The sequence below is a fragment of the Apaloderma vittatum genome, unplaced genomic scaffold, assembly GCF_000703405.1.
Source record: "Apaloderma vittatum isolate BGI_N311 unplaced genomic scaffold, ASM70340v1 scaffold41380, whole genome shotgun sequence".
NCBI lineage: Eukaryota > Metazoa > Chordata > Aves > Trogoniformes > Trogonidae > Apaloderma > Apaloderma vittatum.
In genome coordinates, this window is record NW_009695837.1 from 3050 (window position 1) to 22022 (window position 18973).

Below are 18973 nucleotides of genomic sequence, written 5' to 3' on the forward strand. Positions count from 1 at the left end.
CGCATTTCCTCAGCCTCATCGACCGATCGAAAATGGAGGTATTGCCTGGCACTACAGACCTTGATGCTCTTCAACCTTCATGACTACAGGTTGGTCGAGGAGGGCTAAGGTAACACTCATCCAAAGACAGTTTGGTTTATCCTGCTCTTCCTAATGCATATTCATCTATCGACACGATTTATAAAGCTGAAGGAAGCTAATTCAGGCTGTTATTCCCTGAGTTCTTCATATTCACATTGAATACATTTCTTCACAATTAATTACAATCTTAGATTCTGCACTAGGATCTACTACAAAAAGACAGGCCTTTCCAAATTTACCACTTCGGTCAGAACAAACACCGTTCACGAGGCCTAAAGACTGGATTTCATCGATGAAATCCTTCGAGCCCCCTCTCTGTTCTTCCGCCAGTCGCTCAATAAACATACTCCAGCGCTTTACTGAATTTACAAATTATATAAACAACGCTCCCATCTTCACTTCTGCGACTCTTCCTTTGTTTAGCATAACTTAGTTCAACACACAGAAAAATTAAGGCCTCTACAATTTTTAAGTTATCTGGCAGCACAACTTGAAAAAAAATAAAAGTAGTAGTCTGTTTGCTAGCTAGGAAATTCTTTTGCATGAAATACCGTTACACTTAGTTGGAGGCAGTAGTCTATTTACATATTTTTAAGAAAACTTTTTTTCTGAGCTCTGCAGAGTGACAGCCATGAAGAATAACCCCAAAGCCTAATGCAGGAGGTGGAACATATTGCTTTACAGAAACTGGAACCAGTTTGCAGGACGCAGACCGAATCAGGCAAGTTTTGCTTTCAACAGCAACTATACCGACAGTGTTGAAGACTGACCTTTTGATATTATTAGGTTTCGACCATGAAGTATTCTAGAAAGCCAAAAATATTTTACAGTTTTGAATTCAGTAACGTAAGTTTGCATTAGGCCTCGGCTTCAGTCTAGACAGGAATATTTGATTCGGTACAATAAATTCTGAGTTTACATTTTAAATTAAACCTGAAGTATCAACATAAATTAACCTAGAAAAAACATAGTTTGTTTTTTGCTTTTTACATGTAGATTGCTGTTAGGCAAAATTTAGCAGAAAAACAGTTGGAGAATAAACAAAAATTCTCGTTTGGCAGTGTCCGGTTTGGGATTTAGCTCTGCCCTCTCCTTGGAGGTATCTGTTAACTGAAATTCATCGATCCAAAAAGGCAACACAGTGAAAAGCTGAAATATTAACATTTCAGTAAAGTGCACGGGACTGTGGCAGACGTAATGGCTTTGCTACGACCTTATCTCAGATGCTGAACTAAACGACGGGGATGCCAGGTTCTTTACTATCCTGTTGAGGTTGGCAATTTTTTCTTCCAGTAAATAGTTTTTCCTTTCAGCAGTTTTCTGCCGCTGTTCCGTCATCTCCAAAGCCTTCAGTAGTTGGGCATTCTCGACATAGAGATCCTTGACCATTGCATCTGCTTTAGTGTTCTTGGAAAGCTGAATTGTGAATAGAATGTGATTACTCATCAAATGAAAAGAAAATTAAAAGCAAGATCAGCGCTAGGACAGAGAGTCTGTTTACTGTAACTCAAATATCAAAGGAAGACAATCTACCTGTTCATCTTATTTACCTTTGTTAAGGTAAAGGTGTCTATAAAGGTGTCTTTATAGATACTATGAATATTTTGAAACTGAAAAAAAAAGACTTTCCAAGGAGATCAGGCAGATGATAGAGGCCTTCAAATGAACCTTGTCAGATGAGTCCTCCAGACCAAAGCAAAGTCCTCCAGACCCTCAAGCAAAGGGTGTGTCAGGGCAGTGGGTGTCAAGAAATCGGTGATTGTGCAGTAATTCTTCAGGAAATTTTTTTCCCCTCCATTTCTAAGCAGCTTTTATCCAGTTAGGATACTTAGCCGGAATTTGATGTTTGTTTCCTTACGTTAAGCACATCAGCACACCAAACAAGCACAGCTTTTAGAAAGTTAACAAGCCCTGGATTCAGCCCCCAATTTGGAGTTTTAGGGTGAATACACTGAGCTTTAGCTCAGAAGCATTAAAAAAAAAAAAAAAGGGAAGCGCCTTTAACTTTATTCTAAGCAAGAATAGCTTGGCAGCTTTTGCCCACTTAGTTGTTTACAAAAGTAATGGGGACAGTTTGAGGAAGAGAGTAAGAACGCTTACTTGTTCTTTCAGTTGATTTACTTTATCTTGGAGAAGCCTCTTCACAAGCCTGAGTTTCTGTTCAACATCCATCATACGCATTTTTAGAAGCTGCTCATGACCCTCCTGGAAAGTATGTGAGAATCAGTTAACAAAATCAGTTCACATTTACTAGTCTCTTTTCTTTTTTTCCCAGTTTACGCTTAAGAAAATAACTGGCACTCCATATGTGAATATAATAAACCACTCATAGAAGCAAAATGTTATGGCAACATTTAAAGGACACGTGCAGCATTGAACTAGTTTTGCAAGTCTAAATTCTACTTGAGTTTACCAGATCTAAGAAAAATTTATATAAAATTCTAAGTCCTCTCCTGACTGTGATGGATCTGCAGTTTCATTTTCTTGTTCTTAGGTGCTGCCATGTTTCTGTTGAATGTGGGAAACAAAGTGCCAATAAAAATCTTAGAGGCTTTAGAAAAAAATTAAAGTGAAATTCTAAGGCCATGGTTGACACTATTAACTAGCTCATGCAAAGCCCCCTTGAATCATAGAATGGCCTAAGCTGGAAGGGACCTTAGAGATCATTTAATCCAGCCTCCCTGCCGCCAAGGATGCCACCTTTCGACTAGATCAGGCAACACATGGGGACCAAACGGGAATCAACCCTGCCACCTTAGCGTTGTTAGCGCCATGCTCAACTGACTGAGCTAACCGGCCCCCTTAAATTGAGTAATATCCTAAAAAAGTAGGACATTATTATCCCAAACTTGATTTTTTCCTTTTATTTTTGAGATGAGTTTTCTATACCTAATGTTTCCAAATAGTAACTCTAAAACACTTGTGCTTTTTCTTCCGTGAGGTAGGAGACAGTCTAACTGGCAGCGTAGTAACTCAGCGTCATGAAAGGGCCCGTTACTCACACAGTAGAGTGAAATTTTCCCAAATAACCTAAAAACATCAGGAACTTCAAGAAGGCTTGTTTGTACTTGGGAGATTTAGACACTGACTGCGAGGAAAGAAATGAATTCTTTATTTTAATGCTAGCTTCTCAGAAGTCGGCTGAGAAGATGAACTTTGAGAAAGCACTGACCTTCCCCAAACCAAAACACCTTCAAAATCCAAGTACCTTCACGCATGCTGGGGAGGATAAGTGGAAAACTGAGGTAAGTCAGAGCTGCAGAAAGATGCCCTCAGGGGATGGGCTGTAGTCCACTCAACATTTTTATTTGTTGTAACACCTGAAAACTCCTTAAGTCTATGTATGGGCCTATATGATCATTTAACTTGTGAAAAAGATCGAAAACCCATTACGTCAGATAGAAACGAGCTTTTATTTTTCCAGATAAAAAAGCACTGCTAAGCAGAACTTGCTGGGGACTTTCTAGCAAAGTTATCTTGAGGGATTTTCGTAATTTGGTTGGAATTCAAAACTGTGAGTGACTGCTGCACTGCATAGTGGTTGCAGGAGCCTTGAGCAAGTAGGCAAGTGGAAACTAAGAATTATAGCAGTCTCATTACTTGTGATCCCTGTTGGTTGGCTTCAGGTTGATTTGAGAATGTTCTAACTGATAATATAGTTTCATGTTTAATGGGAGAAGCCAGCTCAAGGCATTAGCTTTAAAGGTCATCAGAAAGACAGAAGCAAAAAGATCTTTTGAAAACAGACAGCTGGAGCGGTTCGTGGCTCCCAACTGGAAAAATCATTGCCCTTGAAGGGGTGTTTTGCTGACCTCTTGAAGTATTAAAAAAAATATCTAATTTAATCTAGTAATTTGAGGCAAAAGAAAAACCACTAGGGAATATTATCCAAGGAACAAGCATGTTATAATTTTCCCTTTTCTGGTACTGTGCCTTTTTACTTTATGGCCACAGCAGTAGAATATGCCCACGTGCTAAGCAAATTCTTTTCTTAAATGTGCAGGTACATCTGCTACAGAGAAGCTGAGTGTCTGTACTTAAATACATCCCCTATTACAAATCTTTCCCAGAAGTCCCAATGTGACAGTCCTCAGTATCAAAGACACATATGTTGTTGAAGACTTGTTAATTCTTCTTCATAAAGCTGAAACTATTAATACTATTCAGACAGAGACATTATGTTTAAAAATTTTTTTATTTTTCATTTACATCAGTGTCATCTTTCCCTGTTAAAAAGTTTATACATCTCATACAAAAAAATGCAGTATAAATACCCCCAAATTTTCTTCAAATCTCATATAAAATTAGTACCGTTTGAGAAAAATAGTCTCTTTCCACGCTGAACAACTCCATATTTTAAATAACATAAATAAAAAGTATTTGAAAAAAAAAACAAGACAGCTTCTGAATTTCCACAAAATAGCTTATAGACAAATAAATATGAAATAACGCTGCGGAGACTTTGTTTTTGTTTTTTTCTCTCTTATAAAAAGCACAAAATAATTTGATCCTCAAGGTTCTCAGCTTATGCCAGTTTGTGTGTTTGTGTGTGTTTATCATGGTAAGGAATGAGATGGCAAGCAGCCAAGCTGTCAGAGGTGCCCGATCCTCCGGTAGGAATCTGCATGCACTGCTCGCTGCTCCGGTAGCAAGGCCTAGAGAAAGAAGGCAAGTGGGATACTTCACCCTGATATCCAGATTTTTCTTTTGAAATACGTACTTAATACTTAAAAAGCAAACCAATACAAGCGAAGCAAGCGACACAAGACGGACAAAAACACACGCAGAAGGAAAGCATGCAGAGAACCACATATTCTGTTTCTCTAAACACTAGTGTTAGCGCTGCAGGTGGGCAGTTGAGGAGACATTCAGGACGCATTTTCTAGAGGTAAGGACTCCTCAGGTGTCTCATCAGTGGTTTTGAAAGATTTTTTTTTTTTTACATTAGCAAAGCAGTTAAGTTTCTTAGGGGAAACTCTATCTGTCCTCGCAGATTGCTGAATAGCATTTGTAAAAAAAAGGGGTCCAACTGACATCACTTAAAAACTTACTTGCATTTCTACTTTAAACCTAGTTGTCTTTTCCTGTTGGTTAGAGGGGATTTGAATTTTGAAATGAAGAGCTGAAGAAAGGGGAAGCTGAGCAATTCTGCGTGCTCCAAACAAAAATACTGGTTAGCAGAGGTTCTGAGAGAACTTATGAAAAGATCGGGTCATTAACAGGCTCCCAAATCTAGTTATTGAGCATGGAATATGAGAACAAATATGGCAATTGCTGCTGTGCAGCAGGGAGGAATCACAGCACTAGGCACAGCAGAAACAGTCATTTGAAGTTCAGAACAGTCCAGACGAGTTAACACAGTCAAAAAGTCTCAGGACTGAACGTATCACAGTAACCTTTGGGAAGTCAAAAGCTCAAGACTGACCATAAAAATGAATGAAAACACAGTGCGCCGTAGCCATGATCCAAAAGCAATGAAAATGGCAAAGCACGATGAACACAAAATAATTAATTAAAAAAAAAGAAGGAAAAAAAAAGGGAGGGGATAACTTTGGAAACCTTGTTATACAGAAGAATTCGGGATCTAAGCAAGCTGCAAAGTGCAAAGCAGCAGCACAACCAGGTGATTAAATTTACACAGAGAGCATGGAGACAACCTGACATTGTACTCACTGGTGAAAAGATGATGGAGAGGGATTAAGGATGCAATTTTTCAAGATGCTAAAGGGGACATTAAAATGGACATAAGCTCAACTAAATGTTAACCCTAGAAATCAGGATGACGAAGCAAAATCAACAGAGAATCAAAGCGAGATGTGCTTACAGGAGAATGTCAAAGCCAAGACAAACTACAACAGATGGTTTATAGTTGTTGAATGCGTGTGTTAAGTAATGATCTTAAAAAGTTATCTAGTAAAGCCCATGAAGAAAAGCTGTTGGAGTCATAAACCAGAATCACAATCCACTTTATGCAAAAAACAAATGTAAGAGAAAAAAATTAAAAGGATAAAGTGCATTAGTGCATTGACAGCAAATATTTGCAAAGCCTCTCCAAGTATTTTGAAATTCCTGAAGCCTTCCAGAATAAAAGCTTTTACAGGAAACACAGAAGCAATTTATCTGTAGAACTACAAGTTCCGGGATGTGACTAATTTGAAAATTCTTCTGCAGACTTTCAAAGGCAAAATTACAAAGTGATCAGTCCTCATGCAACACACAGCACATTAGGCTGCAGATGCTGCTGCTTTAATACAGCTTTTATTGATTTCAAAAATTAAACTGCACGCTCTGCTGTCCATTGCCTCTGACCAAGTGCATTACCCTACGGGACTCGGCTGAAAGGCAGAGAACCTTACAATTGATTTCTTTTCACTTATCCTACATTATTTGCTGTTAAGGATTTTTTTGGAGGGGAACTTTTTGATTTTAGGCCTTTCTTGAGAAATAATCCTTACTCCTGGTTTAGGAAACTTTAAAAACTGTTACTGCAAATACTCTCTTTTGATAATACCTTTTTTTCCAGAATACCCAATTAACACCCTTAGGGATTTTTGAGCTTCAAAGTCTTGGTCTTACTAATTTTTTAAAAGTGGAACTGTAATCTGAGTTTACACTGCAAAGGCATTTTTTTTCTGTTAACACATCAATGAAATGTTAGTATTTTATCTAGGTTATTTAGAGCTTTATCTTTCCTCGTAAAATAATATTATAATTTTTGTCTTAAGACCTATGGCCTGAGCCAAAGCTTTAGAGGTTCAGTTACTTCTTGAAGAAAAGAGTCTTTTGGCAAGCCTAGTCCCCAAGCCTGATTTTGTTTTCTACCTGTTGCCTCTCATTCAGTTTTATATGCCAAAAATCAAAACAACACTAAAAGCAACTCTGCCCAATATGTACACTGTGTATCTTCCTTGGAATTTGAATTTTTTTTATCTCCTCTGCCCCAGAAATGCCAACATAGAAGTTTCTGTCTAACAGTAACAGTGTTCTGCAGACAATGTCTTGTCTTACAGCCAAATAATGAACATAGGCTGACCTTAGAAAAAGGATTAATTTTTTATTCTGCTTTACTGCAGCTGACAGAACTCCACGTGACAGCAACAACCCAAACTAATATTTTACGTGGGATGGGTATGTGCTTGTGCAATATGTAGTGTAGTGTCTTTTTTTTAAAACAATGGTTCCAGACATGGGCATTAAGAAAAAAAAAAACAAAAACCAAAAAAACAAAGAACCCAACCCTATAAACACTGCATGTTGATCAGATGCAGAAAAGCCAGTCGAATATGGATGCCAGTGCTTTTTATTTCAAAAAGACTAAGACGACTATTAGAATTAAGCTATGGCTCAGGCTAAATATGCTCAGTAACAAGAGGTTTGGTTCGTACCTATCTTCAGTAGAAGAAGTTTTAAGTTTTGAACTGGCATAAACAGAGAACGGATCTCATCAGAATTGTAAAAAAAAAAAAATCCAAACAAAAACTTAAGAAAACTAACCAGATTTAAAGTTGTGACCTGCAGAGTAAGGAGAGCTTTACCTGTTGCATGTTTGTTTCCGGGTGTCTACTTTCAAGTTCTTCCTGAAGACGTTGACTCCTCCTCTCTGCTTGGAGCAGCTGGTGTTGGAGCTGCAGGAACTGTTCCTTGGGCACCGTGGCACAGCCTTGCTGCTGGAGCTCCCGGGAGTGCGGAGGTTGGTTAAGCATCACACTGGCGCTGGAGTGGAGCATCTGAAGAGTAAAGCCAAGCGGCCGTCAGGAAAAAGGAGAAAGCGGCGCTGCCGAACCGTCACACCAAGGTAGCTTTTGGTGACGCGCAAGGCAATGGTTTGCTCTCTGGCGCGTCAAAGAAACAAGGCTGAGCTCAATAACGGAAGCTAAATAGACAACTTTTCTCTTTCCCATGAGAAAAGATGCATCTTTGTGTGCGGTTCTGATGTCTAAGGTGATCCAGTTCATAATTTCTGACCTGAATTACAAATTCACTGAGTTTCTGACAAAATCCTGTCAAAGTTAAATGGGCCTCTGGTGAGCTTTTTTAAAAATCCTTTTAAATTTGAACCTTGATCTCAGCAGCTCTTCTGAAAAAAAAGCATCCACTTACAAATAAAAGCACTAGCAGGTGGCAGGTTGAAGAGATCTGCCAGTGCTGATTATTTCTCATCTTTAATCTAGGATGGGGGGGATAGCATTCTCAAACCAAATTTTCAATGTAATGTAGGAAGACTGAAGTTAACTTGATGCCAGCTGCTGTATTACACTCAGAATTCAGTATCTAGAGACCCGTGTCTCTTTCCTATTTTGCTACAAACTGTAGAAGTGTACACATTTTACGATTTTCATTTGAAGACATGCCACAAACAGAGTTTGATAGCAAGTCTGGAGACCTGAGTGTCTGCACCTCATAAGCAAAAGTGTGCTCAGAGGGGCCCTAGCGATATAGATGCACACAGTTATTTGAAGTAGTCTAATTCCAAATTTAAATCTTGCTTTTGTTAAAGAAAAAAAGATTACCAAATGGATCGGCAAGTCCACGTAACGTAAAGGTAGTATATACCAACAAATAGTACAGGCATAACTTCGTGAAGTTATTCTGCCAGAGAAGTATTTTAGTTGGTAAAACTAGGCATCCTGTGGGACAAAAGGGTCGCTTTCCTGATAGTCCTTGCCAGCAAAAAGAGCACCTCAGAGCAGACTTGTCCCACGCTTAGATAAACCGGCTCAATAGATGAACTTTCAGACAATTTTGAGAGCTAAGATAGTCACATGAGATAATTTAGCATTTTTCTACTAAGTAAAATCCAGGTGAGGGCAGCTCACAGTGATAATAGCTCATAGTACAATAAAACCCCTGGTGTTTCAGACAAGCTGGTTTGCAGCTTGAATTTGTAAAAGATGAATACTTTCTTCCCCTAAAGTTCATCTGACCACATCATATAATTCTCCGCTGTTATCTCAAAGCCGTTATTCAGTTCCCTTAGGAAAGGGCATATACGATTCTGTTAGTGGTTTCAAATTTTCCTGTCACAAGTGGCAGAATTAAGGCCTCAAACTGTAATTACATTTCTGTCATTGAGTTCATCTATAACAGAAACAACTTATAAGCACTTTTCATAATGGCGTGGCTCTTCTGGCCACATTAGTGCCTGTACATCTCTGCCAGCCTAGGTAAGCAGAAGATGGGTAAGTACTTTAAAATAAAATTATTTGTATTGTTTTAAGCTACCAGGAGGTTTTCTTGACTCAACTTGTCTGTAAAGGAGCTAGTCTTTTGTGTAGGCTTTCCTGTAATGTTGTGAAAGAGCTGAAGAAACAGTCAATTAACAGCCTCTTAAGAATAAATACCAGTTGTGTGGCTAATGAAAACAAAATAGTCTCACCATAGTCATCTGTGGAGGAAAGTGGAACAATAATGAACTTGCTAAACTATTAGGGATGACACCGAATGCGATCACATGTCAGTATTAAGGAAACATTTGACAGTCTGGTGAGAAAGCATGCAGGTATCAGAGGTCAATATGCAAACACCTTCAAGCCTCACAGTCAATGAGTTAGGAGGGGGTTCAGCCACTTTTCATTTTCTCAGGATCAGTTGAATTCTTGTGAATGCTACCAGTTATTTCTCCCCGTTTTCACAGCAATGCCTTAGAAGCGTGGGATTTCGTGGCACATGGAATCAAACTGCACAATGTACTAACCACAAAGAACTTAGTGCAGCTGGCCAAGTGAAAAAAAAATTAAAATGAAGAGTGGCTTCTTTACAGATAGAATAAAAATTAAACAAAAAAAAATCCATACAAGAAAGAAATGTTTTGTCCATGCTATGGGAGTACATTGAAAATGATTGCTCTACCTTCGCACACTATTTCAGAGAGAGAACTGCACCCTTCTCTGCTAGTTCCAACCACTGAGTTCTAGACAGGTTAGCCACGAACAAAAAAAAGGAGAACAGGCACAAAAGAGAAAGTTAGAAGTCGTAAAAGTGCTACGTGAATGTTACACACACCTGCTGGGAAAATGTTATTAGGAGTAACGAATGTCCTGCATGGTTGAAATACAAAATTTGGAAAAAACACAATTCTGTGCTTGCTGTTTGTACTAAAGGGTTTGACTATGTCTAGAAGGGTTTAACTATGTCTAGAATTTTCCCAAAGCTTAATTAAGATGATAAAAATAAAAACACAGGACAGGTAAACAGTTCTTTCAGTCAAAATCTTTTCTAATCATATTTTTACAATTTTATAGCTAATTACGTAACATATTCACCCTAACATGTTTTCCATTTGCCCTCTTGATGAAAAGCATGAAGTCTTCTGATAAACAGTGTTGTAGAAGCCTCATCTAGAAGATGCTTTGATTTATGGTACAAGTCTTTTTTTGTGTGTAGTTTTTTTTATGCTGTGTTTTAAACTCAAATTCAAGACATCAGGTTCAGGCAAGAGTGCCAAGAGACAATCCAGAGGTCTAGCCTGACCTTAAGGGATACACTAATTTAACACAGTTAAGCTTGTACCTAAGAATTAGGCAGTTCTCATAACATCCAGCATGCTCTGTCTCCAGCAGGACCGAACAAGCACCCACATTTACAGCTGGCTTTGGAAGAATCTCAGTTAAGTTTTCCCTCATGCCTTTAGATTAACAGCAAGTTGTGTAAATCCTGACTCTGTCATGATCTAGATAAGATCGCAAGGCTTAAATTCAGCAAATTACTCCCTATGTAAATAAGAACTGGTTTCTACATTAAAGAGTAGCATTATGCAAATATTGGTGAGGAAACTTGAGGTTATATGTTTTAGGAAGAGAGAGGAAAGTGTTAGCCTTGCCTCAAGCACAGAAATAAATTTGTCTGCTATTTTATTCCATGTCTCAAGCCGTATATGAATCACAGTGAGGCACAACATGCTCAAGAAGCATGTTTATCACACTAAACAGCTTGATCATGAAAGATGAGATCAGGCAAAGGAAAGATTAATTCCTTTAGTTTTGGTTAGTTTCCTCTGTTCCTACACACCTAGAAGCTGTTTTTAAAGAAATTCGTAGATTCAGTGAGATAGCAACAAATCCCTGCGCTACACGGTACAGCCAATACTGATTGAAAAAGTACCTCCATTAATTGATCATCCAGTTTGACTTGCTTTTTCCTTAGCCCTTCATTTTCTGAGCTGGTTTCCAGTTCACGTTCAAGAGAATTCATCTGACTGATCTATTAAAGACAAAGAGTTTCTTTAGAACGATAGAAGTTTCTTATTTTATCCATTGGGGTATTTTTTTTCCCCCCAATACGTCATGAATTACGGCACATTGAGAAAATTCAAGCTGAAAAGACATAAGTATTTGGACACGTGTCGTATTTTGCTCATAGTAATGCATAAGACAACGTTAGGCAGCATCTCTGACAAAGAACAGGCAGGGTAACCTGTTTTTAATCTAAAACTAACCTTCCTGTTTGCAGATGACAACTCCTTCTGAAGCTGTTCACACTCTCTCTTCAAGCTTAATTTCTCTTGCTCTATGGCTTTGACGATACCTGACTGGCTTTGATGCTTTTGGTGCTTTAGGGAAAGGACAGTAGATTCCAGCTGTCGGATCTAAAGAGGTCAGAGATGAACAAATGTGGAAAAACATTCCAGACCATTCAAAAAGAAAAAAAATCAAATTACATCTACTTCACCTAAAATACTGAGTATCAATCGATTTTGGACTCATAGCATTTTTTTTTGGTGTTTTAGTTTTGAGCAAGAAAAGACCTTTCTCTTTGTCTTCCCCATAACCTGCCTGAGGCTGTGAGCCAAGAACCCAGACATGAAGAACACTTGGAATATTAAGAAGTTTGTCTGAAAGAAAAAAATTGAAGGGTGTTGACTGAAAGTCAGACCGGAATCTTAGACAAGAGTTACCAGGATTTTTCTTTCTTAATAAAAAAAAAAAAAACAACAAAAAACCTCCAGTTGTTTGGAACATCATAAGAGCATCTGCATACACGGTGCAGATCTAAAGGAAAACTATTCCATTACGCGTTCTTTCTGCAGATGTCTCGAGGACTTGTCAGTGTCAGGTTAATGATCTGATGATCTTTCAGGCCTTTGCCAATCTGGGCCATTCTGTGAGTCTGTTTCTTTTCAAAACCAACACCCACCATTCCTCTCCTGCATTACCCACTGCGGAACAAAAATACTTTTGTTTTGCCTGGCACACAGGGACCCGCCTGCGTGCTCTGCCGGCTTTCTCATCAGGTTACCTTCTCCCTAGAGTGAGCCAGGTCGGTTTTAGTGCTCTGGACTTCTCTCTGCAGCCTCTCATTCTCCTGCCTGAGCAGCTGTTGCTCCTGTTTTGTCAGCTGGACCAGTTCATCCCAGTGCAGTTGCCTCTGTTGGTCCTGCAGCCCTGAGGAAGGCACAGCCCGTTCTAGAACCCGATTCTTAAGACAGACAGAATTGCATGGTTAGGCCTTAAACAAAGAAGCAGACATTTTCTCTATTCAGGTGGGTGTTTCTTTTAAGTAGACTTTCAGTCCCTGCGGACTCGAAAGTCGCAGGATCCCCATCTTCCTCCCAACCTACGCATCGGTTTCTGCTACGAAACCCAACATACTCATCACTGTGCAAACCCCCTTTTGCAGAAATCACAGTTGATAGCTGTGTGCCTGAACGGCTGATACGAGCACATGGGGTTCAATGCCACAATAAAAACCCTAAAAAACCGAAAGGCAATTTGTGCTCCATTTCACAGCCTCACCAAGCAAATAACAAAACTCAGTATTACATGTTATTTGGTAACAGCTGTAATTTAGTTCCTGTTGTACAATTCTGAAACAGCCTCTTTTCCATGCAGACATCAAGTATTCCTTAATTACCTGGCGAACAAGCCAAATTACTCACTGAATTTATAACACCAATCCCAAGACTGCTGTCTACAACCTCCTTCAGTTGCAGTTCCTCATCAGTTCAGAGAGGCTGAGGAAACACTGCGCCTCTCAAAATCAAGTTTAACTGAAAATTAGATCCTCCATCAGCTGCTAGTTTGACTGTAGTATGTTTGTAGTTGACAGGTGTAAACTCGGACATTATCCATGTATTTATTTTTTCGTGCAGGAGATCTCTTTAGGGAAGAATGGAGACTCAGGAGATGGGCTGAACATTGCCTGCCCTCACGTCCAAAACCGAAAATGCGTTTTTAAAAAATAAATCTGAAATCTGCACATTGTATACAATCCAACAAGATAAATTACAGTTGGCTAACTTAAATCTTCTGTATTTAGTGCTTTTCCGGTTTAATTAAAATAGAGCTTTTTTTTGTACCCACCTCTTTTCAGCTTTTTTTTTTTTAAATTATTAGCTTTATATCACTTTTAAAAAAAAAAAAAAAAAAATCGATGTAACTCTCTACTTGCTAAAGGCCGTAGCACTATTTGTGTCCTTTTAACAGATGAATCAGCCTAAAGAAATCAGCTGGCTCCAGTGGCAGGCTGCAGAAAAGCAGCAGCTAGTGCCCGTAAACCCTGGCACACAAAACTGACTGTGTCTGAGGCACCCGAGGTCCGTTACCTTCTCGTTGGCATTCTGCAGCTGCTTGTGTAAAGACATCACTTCTTGTTTAAGAGTTTCCTTCTCCTGTTGTGTCACCCGTAAGTCCGATTTCAGCCGGGACATTTGGAGGTTGGCGTTTTGCAGCGTCTCATCTAGGCTCTGAACCTGTAACAAGCAGTAACGCAGCTTGGCATTTGCCGGGCCCCCATTTCTCATAACCTTGGCGTGCTAGGACGCGTGGGCACCACGTACCACGCGCGTTTGGGGTCTCTGATGGAAGGAGTGAAGAAGTCATCATGCTGACAGCCTGCCTTTAAAAAAGGCTACATAACTTTTTTTTTTACTTCCCATCCCAAATTGGTAGCCAGCCACTTTGATTACAGCGACAATACTGCATTCAACAGAGACGTGTCTTCCAGCCCCGAGTATTTATTATGATATGCTGGGAAGAGAAGATTTCTCTGGAGTTATTTATCCTTCCCGGCAGCCCACGGCCAACAAGAAACCCCAAGCGTACTCATCCAAGCAGCCACTCATTCCCCCTCCCCTGCCCAGAGAGAGAGGAGCCACTGCCAGAAGAGCCGGGAGCGACAGCAAAGTCTCAGCGGTATTTTAGGAATATCTGGGCACAGGGAATCGGCAAAAAGGAACTTGGTTGTAGATGCAAAACACAGCTTATTCTTGGGAATAAAAAAAAAAATAATAGAAAAAATAAAAGAGTCCCTTGTTGCATTGAACAAGTTTCCTCTTGTCCTTTAAGAACGTCACTTTGAAAGGCATTCTTAGCTACACGGCATCTTTGCACACATTAGAGCTGCTTTTAATGACACTACAAGAGATTACAAAAATGCGTTTGATCCAGAGCCATAACCAAAAAAAAAAAAAAAAAAAAATCACTCTTATACCTTCTCTTGTGAAGCGGTGAGTTGCGTTTTCAGTGTCTGACTCTGCTGTTCCCAGGACTTCTGCTCCTGCTTCAAGCTGCCAATTGCATTCTCTAAGCAGCTTACCTTAGCTACCTGAAATAAGATTACATTGGTAAGCCTGACGCATTCAGGATTTTCTTTAACTCAATTTGACTTTAAGAGTTAAACTAGAGGCAACTGCAGCTACTCAAAGAAAACACAGGAGAGTGAAAGGACTCCTCAGCTCCCAGCCCACACAACAGGACCATTATTTATAGCGTGCATACTAGTTACGCTGCTTGAGTTTGGAGTTATAATATGTTAGGAGGTGCAATAAAAGTGCAAGAACACTGTCTTCCTTGTCCTGCTGCAATATTTATATCCAGGCCTCTGTTCCTTGCAATGTTTGGAATTTTCTACGTAATCAAATTAAAGTAAAGCTCCAGGATTTAAGTTCTCTATTTAAGATTGGTTAAGAAAAAAAGGCAGCGGCAATTAGGCCTTTATATTGCTTGAAGGTAAGAAAAAAAAAATCCAAAGTAGTTTTACAGGTTAGGGTGATAGAGATAATGATGTAAGAATTTTAACAGCCTATTACAGCATGTAGGCAGTGATGTGGATTTGCAGTTCCTCCTTACCTTATCAATGCATCTGTTTAATTCCTCACTCAGGGCTTCTTTTTCCTTCTGCAGCTTTTCATTTTTAGTAATTAAGCTCGAAACTTCATTTTGGAGGTCAGAGAGGTCAGGACATCTGGGCAACTGTGGAAAAAACAAACCCCTCCCAGCTGCATTTCTGTGCCGTTTCAGAATTTTTACGTGCAAATGTTACACAAAGCTTTCTCTTCTCCTCAGGGCCAACCGTCCTGTTCCAGATAAGAGTGGAAGAGTGGAGCGTACTGCATTTGGTATGAAAGACCATACGAGTATCATTCATGTGATCCAGGTCATCCTTGCTGGAACAGCAGCGCTAAGGACCCCTAGCCGCCCCGGGGCCCCTCAGATTTGCTTTAGGGTTGGTCCTTCTCTGCAAAGGGAAAAAAAAATACCGTACCCCTGACTTCTGACCCTTTTCCCATTTGACACAGTGCTTTAGCTCAGCGCCACGCCTTCTCCTGTGCTCTTCTGTCTTTGCTCGCTCAATCTTCTGTCTGTAATTATGCTGAAGCCACAATCCACTCTTTACTGAATAGGCTTCAGCTGCTTTTCCTTTTTAAGACCATTATCTATCCTAAGCACTGGGTGCATCAAGTGAGTGCTTTATGCTGTAAAGAAGATACTTTGTGGAGCCCTGATCAGGAGACCTAACTTACAGAATCATAGAATGATTAAGGTTGGAAGGGACCTTGAAGATCATCTCCGTCCAACCCCCCTGCTGTGGGTGGGGACACCTCTCTCCCACTAGCCCAGGTTGCTCCAAGCCCCGTCCAACCTGGCCTTGGACACTGCCAGGGATGGGGCATCTACGACTTCCTTGGGCAACCTGGGCCAGTGCTTCACCACTCTCATGGTGAAGAATTTTTTCCTCGCATCTAATCTAAATCTACCCTCTTGCAGTTTCAGGCCATTAACTCATTGTGGCCTTCATTATCTATGCTTATTTGCATGTATCTACAGCCAGTTGAACCATGTTTATACAGGTGATAACCAAGCCCTCCAGGAAATAATCCTCAGAAGCTGTGAGATATCAGTGTCTCCAGAGGAGTTGAGCAACAGGAATTCTCTCCAAGAGGACATGCTGGAAGAAACCAGTCCTTAAACAGAGCTAAACTGGTATCACCAGCTACACAGGAAAACGGTCCCCTACTTATTCTGTCTGTACAGACTAAAAGCCCTGTCTATTCTTTGATTCCAGCTTTAAATCTTTGTCTTCGTTGTCAAAGCCCATCTTCGTAGATCCACTACTCTGGAAGACTTTTTGGCAAAGGCCAAATGAAACCAACCTTATCTGAGCAACTGTGCATTATACCCAGAGATTGTTTCAAGAGGATTTATATTTCCCTACTGTTATGTCATTTCTTTAAATAAATTAACTGTTTCCAACTCAAGTAAGAGAGGCTGGGCACATGAAGAGTGGGCCAGCATTGTCTGATGGCACTCAAATAGAATGCCCTACCTGTTTTGTCTTCTCGAGTTCCTGCTTGAGGATATGGTTCTGCTGCTCCAATATATGAGCTTGAACCTTCATTTTTGACAGCTCCATCTCCAAGGAAGACACCATATTTGATGACTGCGAAAAGCAAAACACTCAGATCATTACTCTGCGTGTCTCCTAAGGTGAAAAAGTTAACCAGAGGGTGCTGCAGCCGGCAACATGGGTTAGGGCTGGCACGATGCTGGACTGAACAGAACAGGCATGCTGGAAAACGCAGGTAAATGTTTAGCATCACTAAGCTCCAATTTCAGGACAATCCTGCAGACTTAGAATTATAGAATGGCTTAGGTTGGAAGAGACCTTAGAGATCATCTAACCCAACCTCCCTGCCATGAGCCTCCCTGCTCTTGGGTAGTCCTTAGGGAAGCGCAACTTTGAAAGACCATGCATAGCTTGTGAAAGGGACCCACATTCCACACGGCCTGTGTGTTCCTAAAAGTTCCTAAAAGTTCCATCCTTCCACACCACTAGAGACAGCGTGTTCCTATACCTTCACTTTGGAGTTTTCCAGTTCCTCTTTCAATGCTAGTCTCTCCTTTTCCCATTCTTCCAGCGTACATCTTCCTTCCTCTCTTTCCTTTTGCTTGAGTACCCTTGCCAGCTGCTGATTAAGATCCTGCACGTCTGCTTGATTTTTGGAGTTCCTCTGGCTAAGTTCTGTATTTTCAGAGTCCAGCTCTTGGTTCCTGGTCTTCAGATCGGCTACCTGCATTGGCACAGCAGTGTCAGTTATGACTGCTTCCACAGCACAGAGTAGATTTTAAAAAACCCACCACATTCCTTTTCTATTAAGATGATTAAAAAACCTGACAGTGTCACTCCAACTCAATGGCGTAGCCAAGACAACAGAATCACAAAACGGTGACTCTGAGTGGTGGGACATAGCAATTAACTGTACTCCACATAACAGTCAGTAGCACTGCTTGTTTTATTTCCTTAAAGCCTATTTAACTTGCTTTGTGCCCTAATTTTAGGGCAAATCAACTGTTTAGGAATCATCCTGACGGCCTGCTGCATGCATGGGCAGCCTCATAAACTGTTATTTTCTCATAATTATATCAGTTATGGTAACAGTCATCTGGCACACCACTCTCTTCCTCCTTCCCTTTGCCACGCTGATCTGTATTTTCACAGGATCACAGAACGTTAGGAGTTGGAAGGGACCTCGAAAGACCATCTTGTCCTGACAGTTATGCTGGGAAGCTAGGAGATTATTCTGAGCAAGCAGAATTTTACTAAGCGATATGAAGAGGGCCATAAACGAAAGAGTTACTTAAGCCATCTACTTTGCCTAGCATAAGAAACCACCCTTAAAATAAAAGTAGCAGTCTCATGGATACGAGCAAAGGGTCACGGCTGGCAACATTCCTAGACCCAGCTAGCTGGGAAATAAGTAGAGGCTGAGTCACATAACCTCCATTTCCCATGGGCTACTGCAGAGCACTACCCACAAAGACTACAAAAGGAAAGATTTTTGACTTGGTATTTCTATTAAGCCAAACTTTCCAAGTGGACTACGGCTCTCAAGCCTGTGAGTTAGTTACAGCAGTGTTGCAGCTGTCTTTGGAACAGGTCAAACAAGCCCCATCCCACAGTTAATGAGGACAGTTCTCAAAAAGTTCAGGTGTATATAATGGTCATTTTCTACTCCTGTTGTGATGATCTAAGACAGTGATGGTTTCCACAGCAGAGGTTATGGGCTCAGTCTGCCTACCTGCTTTTTCAGGTTGTCAACCATCTTCTGTACAGCCACCTTCTCCTTTCTCACAGCCTCTATCTTTTGCCTAAGGAAAAAGAAGAAAGCCCATTAATATGCAGGCCTACAGGAACAGGCTGGGGTTTGACATCACCAGAAAAGACAGTTCTGGATATTTATTTACCGCTTAGCTTCACGGTTTTGCATAGACTTGGCAAGTGCTCAATTCCTTAAGGGGCACCATGTGGTTCTTTTCTAGAAGGGAGGAATACTCCCAGGATCACAGGTGATTCTCTACTTGCCAAAGAACAAGTCACTGAAATACTCTGTCACACTGTACCACCTCCTGCCTTTTCTAAGGCTACACCAGCCCAACGAACTCTGCCTTCGCTGAAGCAAGAATTGAATCCGTTCAGCTCTTAAGTAGGTCCCGTTTTCGTAGGTGTTACTGGGTCATCCAGACCCTGACAGTTTAGCCACAGCTTTGGCCTTAGGAATGGGCAGGACAGGTGAAAAGGACGAGGAATAGACTGCCAACCAACTGGATTTCCAATGAAATAAGCCCATTTCCAGTTTTGCAGAATATAGAATCATAGACTCATAGAACAATTCAGG

The 18973-nt window shown here is 40.5% G+C and overlaps 1 protein-coding gene across 1 annotated transcript; it reads right to left on the reverse strand.

The window, feature by feature from the left end:
- Positions 1–1287: 1287 nt before the first annotated feature.
- On the reverse strand, positions 1288–18446 carry LOC104269831 (ninein-like; the record flags this gene model as incomplete). The annotated part of the gene is made up of 12 exons (XM_009872529.1): positions 1288–1497; positions 2182–2286; positions 7617–7808; positions 11182–11280; positions 11516–11665; positions 12316–12495; positions 13622–13768; positions 14509–14622; positions 15147–15269; positions 16624–16737; positions 17153–17368; positions 18377–18446. Coding segments are annotated over 12 exons (1720 nt in total), but the record flags the coding sequence as incomplete, so codon positions are not given.
- Between the last annotated feature and the right edge of the window lie 527 nt (positions 18447–18973).